At 52.9% G+C, this 18893-nt stretch overlaps 1 protein-coding gene across 2 annotated transcripts in view; it reads right to left on the bottom strand.

Annotated features, from left to right (window-relative positions):
* The window catches only part of AKAP6 (A-kinase anchoring protein 6), a 424676-nt gene that overhangs the window by 236438 nt on the left and 169345 nt on the right, over positions 1-18893 (bottom strand). For both annotated transcript variants that reach the window (XM_073639078.1, XM_073639079.1), the window contains one exon: positions 18554-18676. In XM_073639078.1, the coding sequence (XP_073495179.1) occupies positions 18554-18676 (123 nt within the window). The remainder of the gene's footprint in view (positions 1-18553; positions 18677-18893) is intronic.

Here is an 18893-nt window from a genome sequence, read left to right as displayed (position 1 = left end):
TTTGTGGAGCAATGCATGCTACATTTCAAATTTTATGCTCACTATTTTCCCACTGATCGGGTTAAAGTAGCATTTCTGATGTCCTACCTTGCAGGTGATGCCTTGAAATGGATCACCCCCCCTATGGGAAGCATGGGATCCTATCGTCTTGGACCTGCAGGCCTTCCTGGTGGCCTTTCGAATGGTCTTCGATAACCCTAATCCTGAAGCTTCTGCTAAAGCTTCCCTTCCCAATATCTTGGAGCAGCCCCGATGGGTAATGTGTGTAGGTTGCCTACCAGTTCTCCAGCCTGAAGAGACTGCTGCCTACACAGAATCCACACAGGATGACCATGCTCCACAGAATACTTCTCTTCCCAACCTCAAGAGGCAGTCCAGACGTGCAAGGCGTAGAGGTAAACTGTCACGCCAGGTTCTGTCCTCCCAAAGACCTCCTGTTCCCCAGCCTGTAGAGGCAGCTATCCACACAGAATCCATGAAGGATGACTATGTTCGTCAGGCAAAGCAGAGGCCAGAACTCAGTCACAAAATCGGATTGCGGCCCCGCTGCAGTTGTTTGGGACCCCCTGACGGTCTTTGTCCAGCGAAGGTTGGGGAATCCCAAGACATTAGGCCTGTGGGAGAGGCTGCCTTTGGCGTTAGTGTTTCATCTCCACAGATGACCATGACTGTCTCCGTGGCAAGTGAAGGCCTCGGATTAACCGGAAGTTTCGGGCTTAAAGCCTTGAAGAGTCGGTGTCTGATTCCCATCCGACAACTCCAGAAGCCCGTTTGGGCATTGTCAGCCGAAGGACGAGCCCTACTCAGAAACAGTCAAAATATGTCTGTACAAATTAAGCTCCAGATTGGAGCATTACACATGAAGAAGTTCATATTCCAGGTGCTGTCTGGTTTGCCCACAGGTCGTCCAGAGCCGAGAGATCTAGTGCCCGCTCAGGTCTGGAGATCCTGCGTGGTGTTTCCTGGGGGACTGCTGAGGTGCAAGGGGTGTCCAGTCCCCATATCTTCAGGACAGTCAGCAGTTTCTTCTTCTTCTTCACCAGATCTGCTAGTCGCTGACTTGCTGTGCGCTGAAGTCTCCGAAGGAAGGGAAGCGAAGGCAATGTTCCCACACAGTCTCGACGATTGTACCAATGATCTGGCTTCAGGTACCGCCCTGCCTCGCAGACGTGTCATCTCAGAAACCAGACTGAAGTTGGTCCCTAAGCAAGGATCCTCTATCTGTAATAAATCTGGCAATACGTCCATCAAGGCGGTGGCTACCTCCAAGTCTCTGCACCCCTCCAACCAGGCGGAGGACCTCCTGTTCTCCTGAATCCTCCGGGGTTCTACCTGATAACAAATGGAGTGAGACTTTTCTACACCCTGTACCTGGTACTTCGCCCACTTCATCCAGTAAGCTTGGCAAAGCAAAGTGTACGTTAAAGCGGTGGTTAACCCGGAGTCTCTGCACCCCTCCAACCAGGTGGAGGACCTCCAGTTGTCCCGTGAATCCTTTGGGGTACTCCCCGAGATTAACAAATGGAGAGAGACTTTCCTGTGTCCTGTTCCTCGAACTTCACCCACTTCATCTGTTGCTGAGGATGGCTCGATGGGAGGAAGCATCCTAGTCACCAACATGGTGAGACCAGTTTTGTTCCCTCTAGTGGACAGAAGAGGTAATCTCCTTGAAGAGAAGGATCAGCCTCTAAATTCTCTGCAGGAAATCCTTGCAGGCTTGAAGAAGAGAGGGCGTAAAGGGGGGGTACTGTAACATCCCTGGAGGCGTGCTTGTGACGCGCCCCCTGGGCCAGTGCTGTTAGGGATACCCGGAGCCGGATCAGATGGGGGTTGTAGTCTCCGAGTGGCTGTGACCCGGTCCGTGCCCAGGGTGTCAAACTCAGTGTGTGGCAGTCCTTATAGATGTTACTAGATGTTCTTTTATGTCGACTACGCCACCCGTTGATTTGCGGTCACTACGGCCGCCGCTGCAGCAGGGTCCGCTGAGGCTGGTGATGTGAGTGCAGCTTAGGTAGTATAACCCCCAACGGGAGGGGTATAGCCTCAGGGGGTCAGTTGCAGAGGATGGGGGTGTGGTGGTGCAGCGAGGATGGAAATGAGACTCAGAGTCGGGCTGTGCAGTTCAGGGTTTGTTTACTTACTGCAGTTGTTCTGGTCACTCCGGCCTTAAGTGACCACCCGAGCCGTGCTGCGTCCACCAGGTCCTGGACTCAGCCAACCCCCAGGTGATTCTGGAGCGTGGTCCTGAGCTCCCTTTCTGTCCTGTCCTCATCTCTGGCCTTCCCCACCAGGGATCCACCTATGTCCGGCTCCCTCGGGCCTCTTGGTGGTAAACCCTTGTCTCTGGGTTCCCTGACCCTATTCCTGGTCTGTCTTCCGGGTGGATTTAGTGGGTGATCGTGGCAGATCGGTCCTGCCCACGACCTCCGGTTCCTGGCTAAGGTGTGCTGTAGCCTCTGCCAGCTTGGGATCCGGTACCCTGTTGCCAACTCTTCACCCTCTGGTCTAATTTGGGCTCTTGGAGTTCCTTCTTTCTCCCCCTCTGGGTCTTTCTTTCTCCTCTCTCTCTCTCTCTTGGCCTTGGAGCTGCTCTTCTCCTCTGCTCTGACAGACTGACCTCACTCTGCAAAAGACCCTGTCCTAAGATGGTGCCCACCTTATATACTCCCTCTATGTGTGAGCTCAGGTGACCAGCACCCAATGAGCTCCTAGCACTACCCAGACTGCTCCCCCTATCTGCCCCTACACTACTGGGATGTTCCACCCCCCTCCCACTCCAGCCAGGAACAGACACTGTCGTACCTGCACATTTCTCTAGTGGGAGTACCGTCGGTCTGTTCCCCGGAAATGGAATGTGTGTAGTGCATGCAGCCTACTGAGCTCAGTTCCACACTCCATCCTTACCCGGGAGTGGAATATCACACCTCTGGGTTGAGGTGCAATACCCCTGTAGCAGCCGAATCCTCAGGGTGCTACATTCCCCCCTGGTAAATCACAGCACGTCCTCGGGCTGCAAGATATAAACATCCACAAACATACATTTTTTTTTCATAAAACATAAACATATAAAACATCATATATTATCAGCATAAACTTTTCATATAAACATTCTTGTTTCTGGTTCCTCCGGTCACGGTGCAACTTGTGACCGGGTAAAGTGCGACAGTCTCTCTTGGAATAAAACAGTTTCCTATAAAACCGGTAGGGGGCGCTTTAGGAAGCGCAACTATATACAAAGGGGTAGTGGCCGCTCTCAGTCCTCGGCCAGGTATTAGGGAGGATTGACCGCTCTCAGTCCTCGGTCAGTGGGAATAGGGACACACGGGGTTAACAGTTCAATTGGCTGGTCCCAACGGGGACTATATTTTAACTAGAACAGTTCTTATACCCTGACGGGCAACTTTATACAGTCTCTCTCTACCGTACTTCAACGACGGCGTCCTCCTGCTCCTTCTTTAGATTCTTCAGACCCGTCTGGGTCCTCTTGCTCCTCCTCACACCGCAGCTCCTCCTCCGTCAGGCGATGCACATGGAGGGCTTAGGGTCCTTTGGCACACTTGTGCCGGGTGAAGGTGACCTCGTCCCCTACATACAGGTCACGACCTCTGTGTCCCTCCGGCAGATGGCTTTCTACGTCTCTGCGGGTTACAAAGACGTCGCCGGGGGTCTGATGGTCTCTAATAAAGCCCCATCCGTGCTGCATGTTGAATTTTATCACAGTCCCGGTGGAAGGGGGACCATGTGCTGCACGGGGATTCCTCCTGGTCCGGCTCTTCTGCTCCGCGCTCCTTATCTGCGCTTGCTGTTCCCGGACCCACCTCTCTCTCCGCTCCCTCTCGAAGACCTCGAGCTGCTGCCGGCAGCACTCTGCACGCTCTGCTGCGGCCGCCCGAGTCTCCTGAGTGAACCCCATGAGGTCTTCTCCAGTGGGGTCCCACTCGAACTGTGCCTCCTCCAGCGGGGGCGAGGTCCTCTTTACGGGCTTCGGAGCCGGAATCAGGGGCTCGCACATGGGCCTTGCTCTCTGGAGTTCCAGCTGAATGTACTCCTGGGGCCATATGAAGGGCTGCCCATCCGGGCACGTATGCTGGGCAAATAGATTTTCACCCAGGTGCGGCACTCTAGATGTTGATGGTAGCGGCGCCCGGGTTAACCAGGCCTTGCGACCAGGCCTGGGGCACCTTAAAGGCAAAGGGCACCGTAAGAACGGCGGCGCCCTGGGTTATTCGGCCCTGCGACCAGGCCGGTGGCTCCGCGGAGGTAGGGGGCGCTGTTGGTATTGCGGCGCCCGGAGGTACTAGGCCTTGCGACCAGGCCGGTGGTATTTCCTGCTTGGCCACGCTCGAGGTCGAGGCGTGTGACGTCACAGGGGTCGCGGCCGCGGTTTCCGGTTGAGGCCTAGTCGGCAGCGGTGATGATGCAGCGACGGGCACGGCAGGGGGAATTTCGGGCTCTGCGACGGGGAGCTGGGGCAGGCACGCGGTTTCCCGGCTCGGGGTAGAGACGTCCCCTTTACCTGCCTCCGTCCGTTCAGCTCCCTTCTCGGCGCCATCTCCTGCCTTCATTCCTCCTGCGCCATCCTCAGAGGCGGTCTGTCTCCTCGTCTCGGGTGGCGTGCTCCGCTGACGGGTGCCGGTCTGCTGGGCCATCTCTCGGCTCCACTCCGCCAACGTCTCTCGCTGCACCCGGGCCATCCTCCGTGCGAGGCCCTCCAACGCGGTCTGTGCACACTCCCGGTCTCGGGGGAGCTGTGCCAGGATCTCCAGCAGGCCCTCTGGAGTGGCGACCCGCAACAGGCTCCTGACCACTGGGTCGGTGCTGCCTGACTCTCCCTCCATCTCCGGGTAGGCTCTCTCTGGACTCTCTTCCAGACGTCTTGTCTCCGGGTGCGCTCTCTCCAGACTGCTCCAGGCGACACCCATCTTTGTTCTCTTCTTCTGTCTCCGCCCACATCGAGGGTGGTCCCGGGGCAACTTTGTGATTGTCAGTTCCAGGGGCAGTTCTCTTACGCTGATGGACACTTCCAGCATCACAGTCTCTGTTGGTGGGCGCGGTTTCCGCTTTTGGCGCCATTCTTCGACCTGGCCCACGATGGGAGGTGGCCTCTTGCCACCCTCTGGCACGCCCATAATGGCGTCCGCTCTTCCAAGGCGGGAAATCTTTGGAAATGGCGGGAATCGTCTCCCAGTGGCGGGAAACTCCATGGATGGCGGGAAAAAGCTGCAAATGGCGGACAACCGGCGGGAAACGACCTGTGATGGGGCCCGATGGCGGGGACCCTCCGGAACCGGCAGGAGACTTCTTTTTGAGGTATCGGTGAACTTCTCTTCAGGCACGCAGTACCCGGTTGTTGCGGGCACGTGATCCTGCCGACTACGCCAAAGTTGACGCGCCCCCTGGGCCAGTGCTGTTAGGGATACCCGGAGCCGGATCAGATGGGGGTTGTAGTCTCCGAGTGGCTGTGACCCGGTCCGTGCCCAGGGTGTCAAACTCAGTGTGTGGCAGTCCTTATAGATGTTACTAGATGTTCTTTTATGTCGACTACGCCACCCGTTGATTTGCGGTCACTACGGCCACCGCTGCAGCAGGGTCCGCTGAGGCTGGTGATGTGAGTGCAGCTTAGGTAGTATAACCCCCAACGGGAGGGGTATAGCCTCAGGGGGTCAGTTGCAGAGGACGGGGGTGTGGTGGTGCAGCGAGGATGGAAATGAGACTCAGAGTCGGGCTGTGCAGTTCAGGGTTTGTTTACTTACTGCAGTTGTTCTGGTCACTCCGGCCTTAAGTGACCACCCGAGCCGTGCTGTGTCCACCAGGTCCTGGACTCAGCCAACCCCCAGGTGATTCTGGAGCGTGGTCCTGAGCTCCCTTTCTGTCCTGTCCTCTTCTCTGGCCTTCCCCACCAGGGATCCACCTATGTCCGGCTCCCTCGGGCCTCTTGGTGGTAAACCCTTGTCTCTGGGTTCCCTGACCCTATTCCTGGTCTGCCTTCCGGGTGGATTTAGTGGGTGATCGTGGCAGATCGGTCCTGCCCACGACCTCCGGTTCCTGGCTAAGGTGTGCTGTAGCTTCTGCCAGCTTGGGATCCAGTACCCTGTTGCCAACTCTTCACCCTCTGGTCTAATTTGGGCTCTTGGAGTTCCTTCTTTCTCCCCCTCTGGGTCTTTCTTTCTCCTCTCTCTCTCTCTCTTGGCCTTGGAGCTGCTCTTCTCCTCTGCTCTGACAGACTGACCTCACTCTGCAAAAGACCCTGTCCTAAGATGGTGCCCACCTTATATACTCCCTCTATGTGTGAGCTCAGGTGACCAGCACCCAATGAGCTCCTAGCACTACCCAGACTGCTCCCCCTATCTGCCCCTACACTACTGGGATGTTCCACCCCCCTCCCACTCCAGCCAGGAACAGACACTGTCGTACCTGCACATTTCTCTAGTGGGAGTACCGTCGGTCTGTTCCCCGGAAATGGGATGTGTGTAGTGCATGCAGCCTACTGAGCTCAGTTCCACACTCCATCCTTACCCGGGAGTGGAATATCACACCTCTGGGTTGAGGTGCAATACCCCTGTAGCAGCCGAATCCTCAGGGTGCTACACTTGCATGGCTTACCACCTCCCACCATGCAAGACCGCAATCTTATCTATCAGGCCACGCTGCACACTTTGCCCAATACCTGCTGTTTGTATGTCTCTTGTCTGCTGGCTTAGGGCGGCGGCGCTGTTGCTTCCTGATTCTTAAAGCTACAGTGTGCGCAGTCCTAATGCGTCCCCAGCCTATTGCTGTGAGTCACTGGATACTTAAACCCCCTCCACCCAGTAGGAGGTGCCTGAGCAACACTTTCCATCTGTGTGTTCCTTGCAACTGAGTTGCCAGGTCCTGTCCTGTATCTAGTCTGTTTCTGCCACTCTGGGGGCTTAGTTCCCAGGCTCGTTCCTGTATCTTGTTCCTGGTTCAGATCCTGTCTGAACAGTGTCCTAGTCCGTTACCTGTTTGTCTCTATGTCTGTACCTTCCCCTTTTCCTGCAGTATCTGAACCTGGACCTGACTCCAACTCGTTGTCTCTGTACTTCTGTTTGTGAGTTTTGTGTCCACTCGCTACTTCATTGCAAGTACCTTGTGTGTATCTAGTTCTGCTCGTTCGGTTTCCCTGCCTCCGTATCTAACTCCTGTGTTCCAGCTATCTTCTTTTTTTTTCCAGTCTGTTCCATGTGATCAGAGCCCTGTCCTGTCCACTGCAACTGCGGGTTTTGCTTTGCTCTGCTTGTCTACCGCATCTGCGGGTTTTGCTCTGCTCTGCTTGTCTACCGCACCTGCGGGTTTTGCTCTGCTCTGCTTGTCTACCGCACCTGCGGGTTTTGCTCTGCTCTTCTATCGCATCTGCGGGTTTTGCTCTGCTCTGCTTGTCTACCGCATCTGCGGGTTTTGCTCTGCTTGTCTACTGCATCTGCGGGTTTTGCTCTGCTTGTCTACTGCATCTGGGGGTTTTGCTCTGCTCTGCCTGTCTACCGCACCTGCGGGTTTTGCTCTGCTCTGCTTGTCTACCGCACCTGCGGGTTTTGCTCTGCTCTGCTTGTCTACCACACCTGCGGGTTTTGCTCTGCTCTGCTTGTCTGCCACACCTGCAGGTTTTGCTCTGCTCTGCTTGTCTACCGCACCTGCAGCCCTGTTCCTGTATCCTAGACTGTACTGGTTCCTGTCTTGCCTGTGTTCCTACCTGCCAGTACCCACCTGTCTGCATATCAGCTGTGCTTGCCAGTACCCACCTGTCTGCATACCAGCCGTGCCTGCCAGTATCTACCTGTCTGCATTCCAGTCGTGCCTGCCAGTGCCTACCTGTCTGCATACTAGCCGTGCCTGCCAATACCCACCTGTCTTCATACCAGCCGTGCCTGCCAGTACCCACCTGTCTGTATGCCAGCCTAACCTGCCTGTTCCTGCATTCCCCGATGTGGGTCAACAGCTGTGACCGGGGTCTGACCTGGAGTAGCACCTGGTACCTCTGCTCGGTTCCTCCCTGGTTCACGGAGTCGACTGAGCCGCCGTGTGACCTTGGTTGGACCGAGTTGATACTTAGTTACAACCCTCCAGGCACTCCTCGGTTCATGGTCCAGTGGGATCACTAATCAATATCACGCCAGTCAGTCCGGGCGCGAGCGTAACAGTCATTATCTCTGTAAATTAGAATACTTTATAACAACAGCTTGAAAAATGTTTTTAAAATCCGAAATGTTGTTCTACTGAAATGTATGTTCAGTAAATGCATTCAATACTTGGTCGGGGCTCCTTTTGTATCAATTACTGCATCAATGCGGGGTGGCATGGAGACGATCAGCCTGTGGCACTGCTGAGGTGTTATGGAAGCCCAGGTTGCTTTGATAGCAGCGTTCAGCTCGTCTGCATTGTTGGGTCTGGTGTCTCTCATCTTCCTCTTGACAATACCCCATAGATTCTCTATGGGGTTAAGGTCAGGCGAGTTTGCTGGCCAATCAAGCACAGTGACACTGTTGTGCAAACCAGGTATTGGTACTTTTGGCCGTGTGGACAGGTGCCAAGTCCTGCTGGAGAATGAAATTTCCATCTCCAAAAAGCTTGTCAGCAGAGGGAAGCATGAAGTGCTCTAAAAAGTCCTGGTAGACGGCTGCGCTGACTTTGGTCTTGATAAAACACAGTGGACCTACACCAGCAGATGACATGGCTCCCCAAACCATCACTGATTGTGGAAACTTCACACTAGACCTCAAGCAGCTTGGATTGTGGCCTCTCCACTCTTCCTCCAGACTCTGGGACCTTGATTTCCATATGAAAATTGGAACTCTGTGGAGTGTGTCAATGACTGCCTTCTGGACATCTGTCAAGGCAGAAGTCTTCCCCATGATTGTGGAGCCTACTGAAACAGACTAAGGGGCCTTTTTAAATGCTTGGGAAGCCTTTGCAAGTGTTTTTTGTTAATTATTTTAATTTACTGAGAGAATAACTTTTGTGTTTTCAATAAACAATGAGTGTCACTTTTTGGATTGAAGAACTGAAATAAATTAACTTTTTGATGATATTCTGATTTTGTGAGATGCACCGGTATATAACATATGAGGTATTAGTCGATATTTTGGCCAAAATACACAAGCTCGCAACCCGCGTCAAGTGTGAAGACCCTTGACGCGGGTTACGAGCTTGCGTATTTTGGCCAAAATATCGACTAATACCTCATATGTTATATATACAACCCCTGGCCAAAAATTATGGAATCACCGGGCTCAGAGGATGTTCATTCAGTTGTTTAATGTTGTTGAAAAAAAGCAGATCACAGACATGGCACAAAACTAAAGTAATTTCAAATGGCAACTTTAGGGCTTTAAGAAACACTAAAAGAAATCAAGATAAAAAAGGTGGTACTCACTAAGGGTAATTTTTTTCAGACCAAGCAGAGGGAAAAAAATATGGAATCACTCAATTCTGAGGAAAAAATTATGGAATCATGAAAAACAAACACACAAAAGAACACTCCAATATATCACTAGTGTAGTGCCGGCGTCCCTGCCCTCTGCTAGGCAGGGACGCTGTTCCCCTCACCGCTCTGCTCCGTGCCCGGCGTCCCTCTCCCGCTCTGCTGGCAGCGCGCGCTCCTTCCCGGCCACTGTGCTTAGGGCGCGCGCGCGCGCCCTCCCTCCCTCTTAAAGGGGCCGCGCGCGCCGTCCTAAGGAGTCCCCGGCCAATGGCCGGAGGACTTTACCATATATAAGGCACCTCCTTCAAAATGGAGGTGCCCGAGCAATGTTGTTGCACCGTTCTACTCTGCTTCAGCCCTCAGGTCCCGTTGCCAGTTACCTGCCAGTTACCTGCCAGATTCCTGCCAGCTTGCTGTCCTAATCCTGCCTGATTTCCTGTTACCTGCCTGCCTGCCTGAGGTCCGACGGTCTGCCTTACAACTCCGGTCAGTCTGTCTAAGGACCAACTTGCCCGCTCACCTGGGAGCGCACATCAGCTACCTGCCTGCTTGCCTGAGGTCCGACGGTCTGCCTTACAACTCCGGTCAGTCTGTCTATGGACCAGCTTGCTCGCTCACCTGGGAGCGCTTCTCCGCTACCTGCCTGCTTGCCTGCCCGGAGGCTCCGCTGTCACGTGCTGTGACCACCAGCTATTCCAGACTCTTGCCCGCTCACCTGGGAGCGCTTCTCCGCTACCTGCCTGCTTGCCTGCCCGGAGGCTCCGCTGTCACGTGCTGTGACCACCAGCTATTCCAGACTCTTGCCCGCTCACCTGGGAGCGCTTCTCCGCTACCTGCCTGCTTGCCTGCCCGGGGGTTCCGCTGTCACGTGCTGGGACCACCAGCTATTCCAGAGACTCTTGCCCGCTCACCTGGGAGCGCTTCTCCGCTACCTGCCTGCTTGCCTACCTGGAGGCTCCGCCGTCACGTGCTGTGACCACCTGCTATTCCAGAGACTCTCGCTTGCTCACCTGGGAGCACACATCCTCCATCTGCCTTGCTAGCCTACCTGGAGGTTCAGCCATCACAGGTCGTACCTACCCTTTACCTAGAGACTGCCCCGGTCACTTGCCGTGACCTCCAGCCCGTTCTTCCAGAGACTGCCCCGGTCACTTGCCGTGACCTCCAGCCCGTTCTTCCAGAGACTGCCCTGATCACTTGCCGTGACCTCCTGCCCGTACACCCAGAGACTGTCCCGGTCACCTGCTGTGACTGCCTGCCTGGTCGCCACCCGCTCCCTTACAAGGACCGCTCCCTTGTATAGTAGCCCAGAGGTTCCGCCTCCCAGACCCGTTACAGTTTGCTCGGGCCATGGAACCCGGTGGCACCCAAGCTCCCTCGCTCTCGGACCTGTGTCATGAACTGTCCCGTCAAAGGTCCCAACAGGAGTCCATCCTGGGTCACCTGCGGAATGTCAATACTCGCCTGGACACTCTGACTGTTCCACCAACAACCTCCGCCAGTGCCATGTCTCGCAATCCGGCAGCTCCGCTGTCCACTAACACCATGATATCCTACCCCGGACCTCGGCTTTCTGCACCTCCTCGCTTCGGAGGCGACTCAGCCCAGGCTCGGGGCTTCATAAATCAGTGCACCCTGCACTTTGAACTATTGTCCCACCAGTTTAACTCCGACCGAGCCAAAATTGCATTCATCATGTCCCATCTCACCGGGGAGGCCCTGGCCTGGCTAAATCCTCTATGGGAGAGAGGAGACCCCCTGGTGTCCAACTTGCCTGCTTTTCTCACGGCTTTCCGGAAAGTCTTCGACGAACCCGGACGGAAGACCTCATCCGCATCATCGTTGCTACGCCTCCGTCAGGAAAGTCTCACCGTGGGCCAATATGCCATACGGTTCCGTACCCTTGCCTCGGAGCTGGCCTGGGATAACGACGCTCTGGTTTCCGTCTTCTGGGAGGGTCTGTCCGGCCGTATTAAAGATGAACTTGCCGGTCGGGACATTCCTACCACTCTCGATGACTTAATAACTCTTGCCACCCGGACTGACCTACGGTTCCAGGAGCGTGCCAGAGAGGTCACCCGTGAGAGGAGGTTACCACGTCTAGCTCCTACTTTTCAGAAACCCGTCACTCCTTCTGTCTCTAACCAGGTACACCCTCCTGAGCCTATGCAGGTCGACCAGACCAAGATGGTCAAGACCCGTCAGGACTTACGCTGTGCCGAGGGGACCTGCTTCTACTGTGGCAGTAAGGAGCACCGGATCCGTGCCTGCCCGGAGAGGTCGGGAAACGCCTGTGTCTAGGTTCGCTCAGAGAGGTCCACCTAGACAAGAATAAATCCTCTCCATCCCTGCTGTTGTCAGTTTCAATCGTCTACGGGGAGAACCGTTATTTCGAACTAGCCCAACTGGACTCTGGAGCAGCCGGGAATCTTATTTCACAGTCCCTGGTAGAGAAATACCGCATCCCCACCAAACCTCTGGCTGTACCCTTGTCTGTTGCTGCCGTGGATGGGGAGCTCTTACCACGCCCCATCCAACTCATCACCGAATCCATTACTCTGCAGGTGGGAATGCTGCATTCTGAAAGTATCTCCTTCCATGTTCTGCCTGGACTCTCTCACGCCCTCTTGCTAGGCCTACCTTGGCTCCAGAAACATGCACCCGTTCTTGACTGGCAGACCGGAGAAGTCCTTCGCTGGGGACAGGGCTGCCATAAGACCTGTCTGGTTCCCGTTCATCCCGTCCGTCCTTCTCCTACCCCAGCTAATCTACCTGGACTTCCAATTCCTTATTGGTCTTATGCTGATGTCTTTAATAAAAAGGAGGCAGAGACACTACCCCCTCATAGACCATACGACTGCCCTATCGACCTGTTACCTGGTACTTCTCCTCCCCGTGGGCGTATTTATCCATTATCCGCTGCTGAGACCCGGTCGATGTCCGAATATATTGAGGAGAATCTGGCCAGGGGATTCATCCGGAAATCTACCTCCCCGGCGGGAGCAGGCTTCTTTTTCGTCAAAAAGAAGGACGGCTCTCTCCGTCCCTGTATAGACTATAGAGGCCTTAACCAGATCACGGTGAAGAATAAGTACCCCCTTCCGCTCATTCCGGAGTTATTTGATCGTCTGAGGGGGGCTAGAATCTTCACCAAACTGGACCTCCGTGGGGCGTACAACCTGGTTCGTATCCGTCAGGGGGATGAATGGAAGACAGCATTCAACACCCGGGACGGCCACTATGAATATCTGGTAATGCCCTTTGGCCTCTGTAACGCTCCTGCCGTCTTTCAAGAGTTGGTCAATGACATCTTCCGGGACCTTCTCTACTCCTGCGTAGTGGTGTACCTGGACGACATCTTGGTCTTCTCTCCGGATCTCCAGACTCACCAGAGGGATGTTCGTCAGGTCCTGCTCAGGCTCAGGCAGAACCATCTCTACGCTAAATATGAGAAGTGCCTCTTTGAGCAGACCTCGCTTCCGTTTCTGGGCTACATTATCTCTCAGACCGGCCTACAAATGGATCCTGAGAAACTGTCTGCCATCGAGAAATGGCCCCGACCAGAGGGGTTGAAGGCTATTCAACGGTTCCTGGGCTTCGCCAACTATTACCGCCTCTTCATCCCGCACTTCTCTTCCCGGACTGCCCCAATTTCCGCGCTCACCCGTAAGGGTACTAATCCCAAAGAGTGGCCGCCCGAAGCAGAGGAGGCCTTTCTTTCCCTAAAACAGGCCTTCTCTTCCGCCCCGGTGCTGCATCGCCCGGACGGCAACAAGCAGTTCTTCCTGGAAGTTGACGCCTCCTCCTCTGGAGCCGGAGAGGTACTTACTCAAAAATCATCTTCCGGGAGAATGGTAACTTGTGGCTTCTTCTCCAAACTCTTCTCCTCTTCTGAGCGCAACTATTCCATAGGAGACCGAGAGTTATTGGCCATCAAGCTGGCGTTGGAGGAGTGGCGTTACCTACTCGAGGGGGCTCTTCATCCGGTAATAATTTACACTGACCACAAGAACTTGGCTTACCTCCAGCATGCCCAGAGACTTAACCCGCGCCAAGCCCGGTGGTCCTTGTTTTTTGCTCGCTTTGATTTTGTTCTTCATTTTCGCCCGGCTGACAAAAACGTCAAAGCAGACGCCTTGTCCCGATCCTTTCTGGTGTCCGATCTCGAGGAAGAACCTAAACATATCATCGATCCCGCCAGAGTAATGCAGGTGGCTCCCGTGAGTCTAAATCGTCTCCCTCCCGGTAAGACGTTTGTTTCAGTACCTGATCGGGAGAAGATCCTACACTGGGGCCATTCGTCTAAACTAGCTGGCCACGCCGGTCAGAAAAAGACCCTCCAGCTTATTGCCCGGCACTATTGGTGGCCTACCCTGCACAAGGACATAATAGACTTTGTTTCTGCCTGTGTGTCCTGCGCCCGCAACAAAGTCCCGAGACATCTGCCAGCCGGACGCCTCCTTCCGCTTCCTGTACCTGCTGCCCCCTGGCAGCATATAGCAATGGACTTTATAACTGATCTCCCCGTCTCTGCCGGTTGTACGGTCATTTGGGTGGTCGCTGACCGCTTTTCCAAGATGGCTCACTTTATTCCCCTGCCTGGCCTTCCGTCTGCACCCGAGCTGGCTAAAGACTTTATCCGCCACATCTTCCGTCTTCATGGCCTGCCCCTCCACATCGTGTCGGATCGTGGGGTACAGTTCACCTCACGTTTCTGGAGAGCCACTTGTAAACTACTAGACGTCACCCTGGACTTCTCTTCCGCTTACCACCAACAGTCCAATGGTCAAGTGGAGCGGATCAATCAGAACCTGACCAGTTACCTCCGGCACTTCGTTAATGCCCACCATTCTGACTGGGTGGATCTCCTACCATGGGCCGAGTTCTCTTATAATAATCACGAGAGCGAATCCTCCTCCAAATCCCCGTTTTTTGTAGTCTTTGGTCAGCATCCTCGGATTCCTTTTCCTGTCTCCACCTCTGTGGACAACCCGGCTGCGGAATCTCTCGTTAGCAAATTTTCCTCCATATGGGAGAGTACCCGGTCCGCACTCCTTCTGTCATCCGAGCGTATGAAAAGACACGCTGACAAAAAACGCCTGGATCCTCCACAATTTCGTCCAGGAGATAAGGTCTGGCTCTCATCTAAATATGTTCGACTCAAGATACCTTCTTACAAGTTAGGGCCTCGGTTCATCGGTCCTCTGGAGGTCATCAGTCAGATCAACCCGGTGGCCTATAAATTGAAACTCCCGGCCAACTTACGGATCCCTAACTCCTTCCATGTATCTCTCCTCAAACCCGTGGTGCTTAACTCTTTTTCCAAGTCTACAGGTACGCCTCCTGCTCCGGTTTCTGCTGAGGACGAGTTTGAGGTAGAGAACATTCTTGCCACCAAAAGGGTAAGAGGAAAGACCTTTTTTCTGGTAGATTGGAAGGGGTTTGGTCCTGAGGAGAGAACGTGGGAGCCCCGGGAGAACATCCATGCCCCTCTCATCCTAGCTAAATTTCTATCTGGCCTAAAAAAGGGGGGGCCTAAAGGGGGGGGTACTGTAGTGCCGGCGTCCCTGCCCTCTGCTAGGCAGGGACGCTGTTCCCCTCACCGCTCTGCTCCGTGCCCGGCGTCCCTCTCCCGCTCTGCTGGCAGCGCGCGCTCCTTCCCGGCCACTGTGCTTAGGGCGCGCGCGCGCGCCCTCCCTCCCTCTTAAAGGGGCCGCGCGCGCCGTCCTAAGGAGTCCCCGGCCAATGGCCGGAGGACTTTACCATATATAAGGCACCTCCTCCAAAATGGAGGTGCCCGAGCAATGTTGTTGCACCGTTCTACTCTGCTTCAGCCCTCAGGTCCCGTTGCCAGTTACCTGCCAGATTCCTGCCAGCTTGCTGTCCTAATCCTGCCTGATTTCCTGTTACCTGCCTTCCTGCCTGAGGTCCGACGGTCTGCCTTACAACTCCGGTCAGTCTGTCTAAGGACCAACTTGCCCGCTCACCTGGGAGCGCACATCAGCTACCTGCCTGCTTGCCTGAGGTCCGACGGTCTGCCTTACAACTCCGGTCAGTCTGTCTATGGACCAGCTTGCCCGCTCACCTGGGAGCGCTTCTCCGCTACCTGCCTGCTTGCCTGCCCGGAGGCTCCGCTGTCACGTGCTGTGACCACCAGCTATTCCAGACTCTTGCCCGCTCACCTGGGAGCGCTTCTCCGCTACCTGCCTGCTTGCCTGCCCGGAGGCTCCGCTGTCACGTGCTGTGACCACCAGCTATTCCAGACTCTTGCCCGCTCACCTGGGAGCGCTTCTCCGCTACCTGCCTGCTTGCCTGCCCGGGGGTTCCGCTGTCACGTGCTGGGACCACCAGCTATTCCAGAGACTCTTGCCCGCTCACCTGGGAGCGCTTCTCCGCTACCTGCCTGCTTGCCTACCTGGAGGCTCCGCCGTCACGTGCTGTGACCACCTGCTATTCCAGAGACTCTCGCTTGCTCACCTGGGAGCACACATCCTCCATCTGCCTTGCTAGCCTACCTGGAGGTTCAGCCATCACAGGTCGTACCTACCCTTTACCTAGAGACTGCCCTGGTCACTTGCCGTGACCTCCAGCCCGTTCTTCCAGAGACTGCCCCGGTCACTTGCCGTGACCTCCAGCCCGTTCTTCCAGAGACTGCCCTGATCACTTGCCGTGACCTCCTGCCCGTACACCCAGAGACTGTCCCGGTCACCTGCTGTGACTGCCTGCCTGGTCGCCACCCGCTCCCTTACAAGGACCGCTCCCTTGTATAGTAGCCCAGAGGTTCCGCCTCCCAGACCCGTTACAACTAGTATTTTGTTGCACCACCTCTGGCTTTAATAAGAGCTTGCAGTCTCTGAGGCATGGACTTAATGAGTGACAAACAGTACTCTTCATCAATCTGGCTCCAACTTTCTCTGATTGCTGTTGCCAGATCAGCTTTGCAGGTTGGAGCCTTGTCATGGACCATTTTCTTCAACTACTACCAAAGATTTTCAATTGGATTGAGATCCAGACTGTTTGCAGGCCATGACATAGAACTTATGTGTCTTCTTTCAAGGAATGTTTTCACAGTTTTTGCTCTATGGCAGGATGCATTATCATCTTGAAAAATTATGTCATCATCCCCAAGCATCCTTTCAATTGATGGGATAAGAAAACTGTCCAAAATATCAATGTAAACTTGGGCATTTATTGAAGTTGTAATGACTGCCATCTCCCCAGTGCCTTTACTTGACATGCAGCCCCATATCATCAATGACTGTGGAAATTTGCATGTTCTCTTCATGCAGTCATCATTATGAATCTCATTGGAACGGCACCAAACAAAAGTTCCAGCATCATCATCTTGCCCAATGCAGATTCGCGATTCATCACTGAATATGACTTTCATCCAGTCATCCACAGTCCACGATTTATTTTCCTTAGCCCATTGTCACCTTGTTTTTTTTTGTTTAGGTGTTAATGATGGCTTATATTTAGCTTTTCTGTATGTAAATCCCATTTCCTTTAGTCCAGATTTTAGACACAGCTGACTGTAAACAACCAACATCTTTTGCAACATTGCGTGATGATTTACCTTCTTTTAAGAGTTTGATAATCCTCTCCTTTGTTTCAATTGACATCTCTCGTGTTGGAGCCATGATTCATGTCAGTCCACTTGGTGCAACAGCTCTCCAAGGTGTGATCACTCCTTTTTAGGGTATGTGCCCATGATGCAGAAATGAAGCAGAAAATTTCTGCAGCGTTTCTGCATGGTCTTGGCAGTCAAAAACGCTTGCGGATTTTACATGCGTTTTTGACGCGTTTTTGCAGCGCTTTTACATGCGGATTTGACTTGCGTTTTTCAAGTCCATTGGGACCTCAAATCCGCATGCAAATAATGGACATGCTGCAGATTTTTCCGCAAGGAAAATCAGCTGCAGAAAAATCCGCAGCATGGGCACAGAACATGCAAATTTTCATTGGTGATCATGGGGCACGGAAATTCCGCATAAAAAATGCTTGAAAAACGCATCGTGGGCACATAGCCTTAGATGCAGACTAACGAGCAGACCTAATTTGATGCAGGTGTTAGTTTTGGAAATGAAAATTTACAGGGTGATTCCATAATTTTTTCCTCAGAATTGAGTGATTCCATAATTTTTTCCCTCTGCTTGGTCTGAAAAAAATTACCCTTACTGAGTAACACATTTTTAATCTTGATTTCTTTTAGTGTTTCTTAAAGCCCTAAAGTTGCCATTTGAAATGACTTTAGTTTTGTGCCATGTCTGTGATCTGCTTTTTTTCAACAACATTAAACAACTGAATGAACATCCTCCGAGCCCGGTGATTCCATAATTTTTGCCAGGGGTTGTATATGTATCTTTTGCACTTTTTTATTTCAGGGTGCAGCCAGGTCCATCAGTGTTGGCATAGCAAACTGGGGTGCCTATCCTCATGGGGTGCACTTAGATAGTACTGAGCAGCCTGCTTAATTGAATAGTATGGGTGTCACTAATAGGCTGTAAGCCAGATGCTGTGCACTACCCATGTGTGAACAGCACCTTATACAAGCCATCTTTGTGTACAATTTTAATGCTAAGCAATCACCCCCTCCATGAACTGGGTAGGTTGTGAGTGATTGTCTCATCAGTAGTTTGCACCTGTGTTGCCGCCATCTTTGTTATATGGGTTTGCTGCATCCTGAGTGCATTAGTTCTTAGATCTGGGCAGGTAAACACTGTTGCCCTTTTTTTGGTGTGTTCTAACACTTCTTCAGCCAACAGTAATTCCTTCTGACTCTACCATACACATGCACAAGTAAAGCTGAAAGTTCATGTGTTTTCATGGAGGCTATTGGACAAGTATTGGACATGTTGAAATCCTATATGCTCAATCCTTCTTACCTCCAACATCTGCAATCTAAGGTGAGTAGAGATATCTCCACACACATTAGGGTGTCAGCAGGTCTCGGGTTAGGCTGCTCAGCTAATGTGTATGAACATCTTAATTCTCCCAATAAGCTGACATGGAGGTAAATTAAAAGTAAAACACAAAATAATATACTTAGCAAAATTGTACAAAAAATAAACTAATAGCTTGCAAAATTGTTTGAATTGTTTTTGTTTCCGTCCTCACCAGGTGTGTATGGAGATAAAGTTGTAGGGCTTCTGTTTCAGGCTGAGGAGGGGTCCAGTTCTCAGTGGCTTCCATAGCATCTTGCAACCAACGGATAAATTTATCAAGTTTGGATACAAAGCCCTGAGAATTAAAATATACAGACAAATAATTGGTAATAGAAAACGAGAAATAAATCACACACGACAATAGTGCCCTCTGCTGTTCTGTGTTGGTGACAAGTCTGTAAAAATCAAAAGTTTTTTTATCTGTTTCCAGTGTCAGTTATTTCACCAGCTTCTACATATTTTAGCTAGATCAAAATATTTGCACCAAAAAATACAGAAGCTAAAACATAAAA

This window comes from Phyllobates terribilis, unplaced genomic scaffold (assembly GCF_046119375.1).
Source record: "Phyllobates terribilis strain yellow unplaced genomic scaffold, ASM4611937v1 Scaffold_7__3_contigs__length_470593459, whole genome shotgun sequence".
NCBI classification, from domain to species: domain Eukaryota; kingdom Metazoa; phylum Chordata; class Amphibia; order Anura; family Dendrobatidae; genus Phyllobates; species Phyllobates terribilis.
The sequence above is the reverse complement of the archived record's forward strand: the minus strand, read 5'-3'. Positions and strand labels throughout refer to the sequence as shown.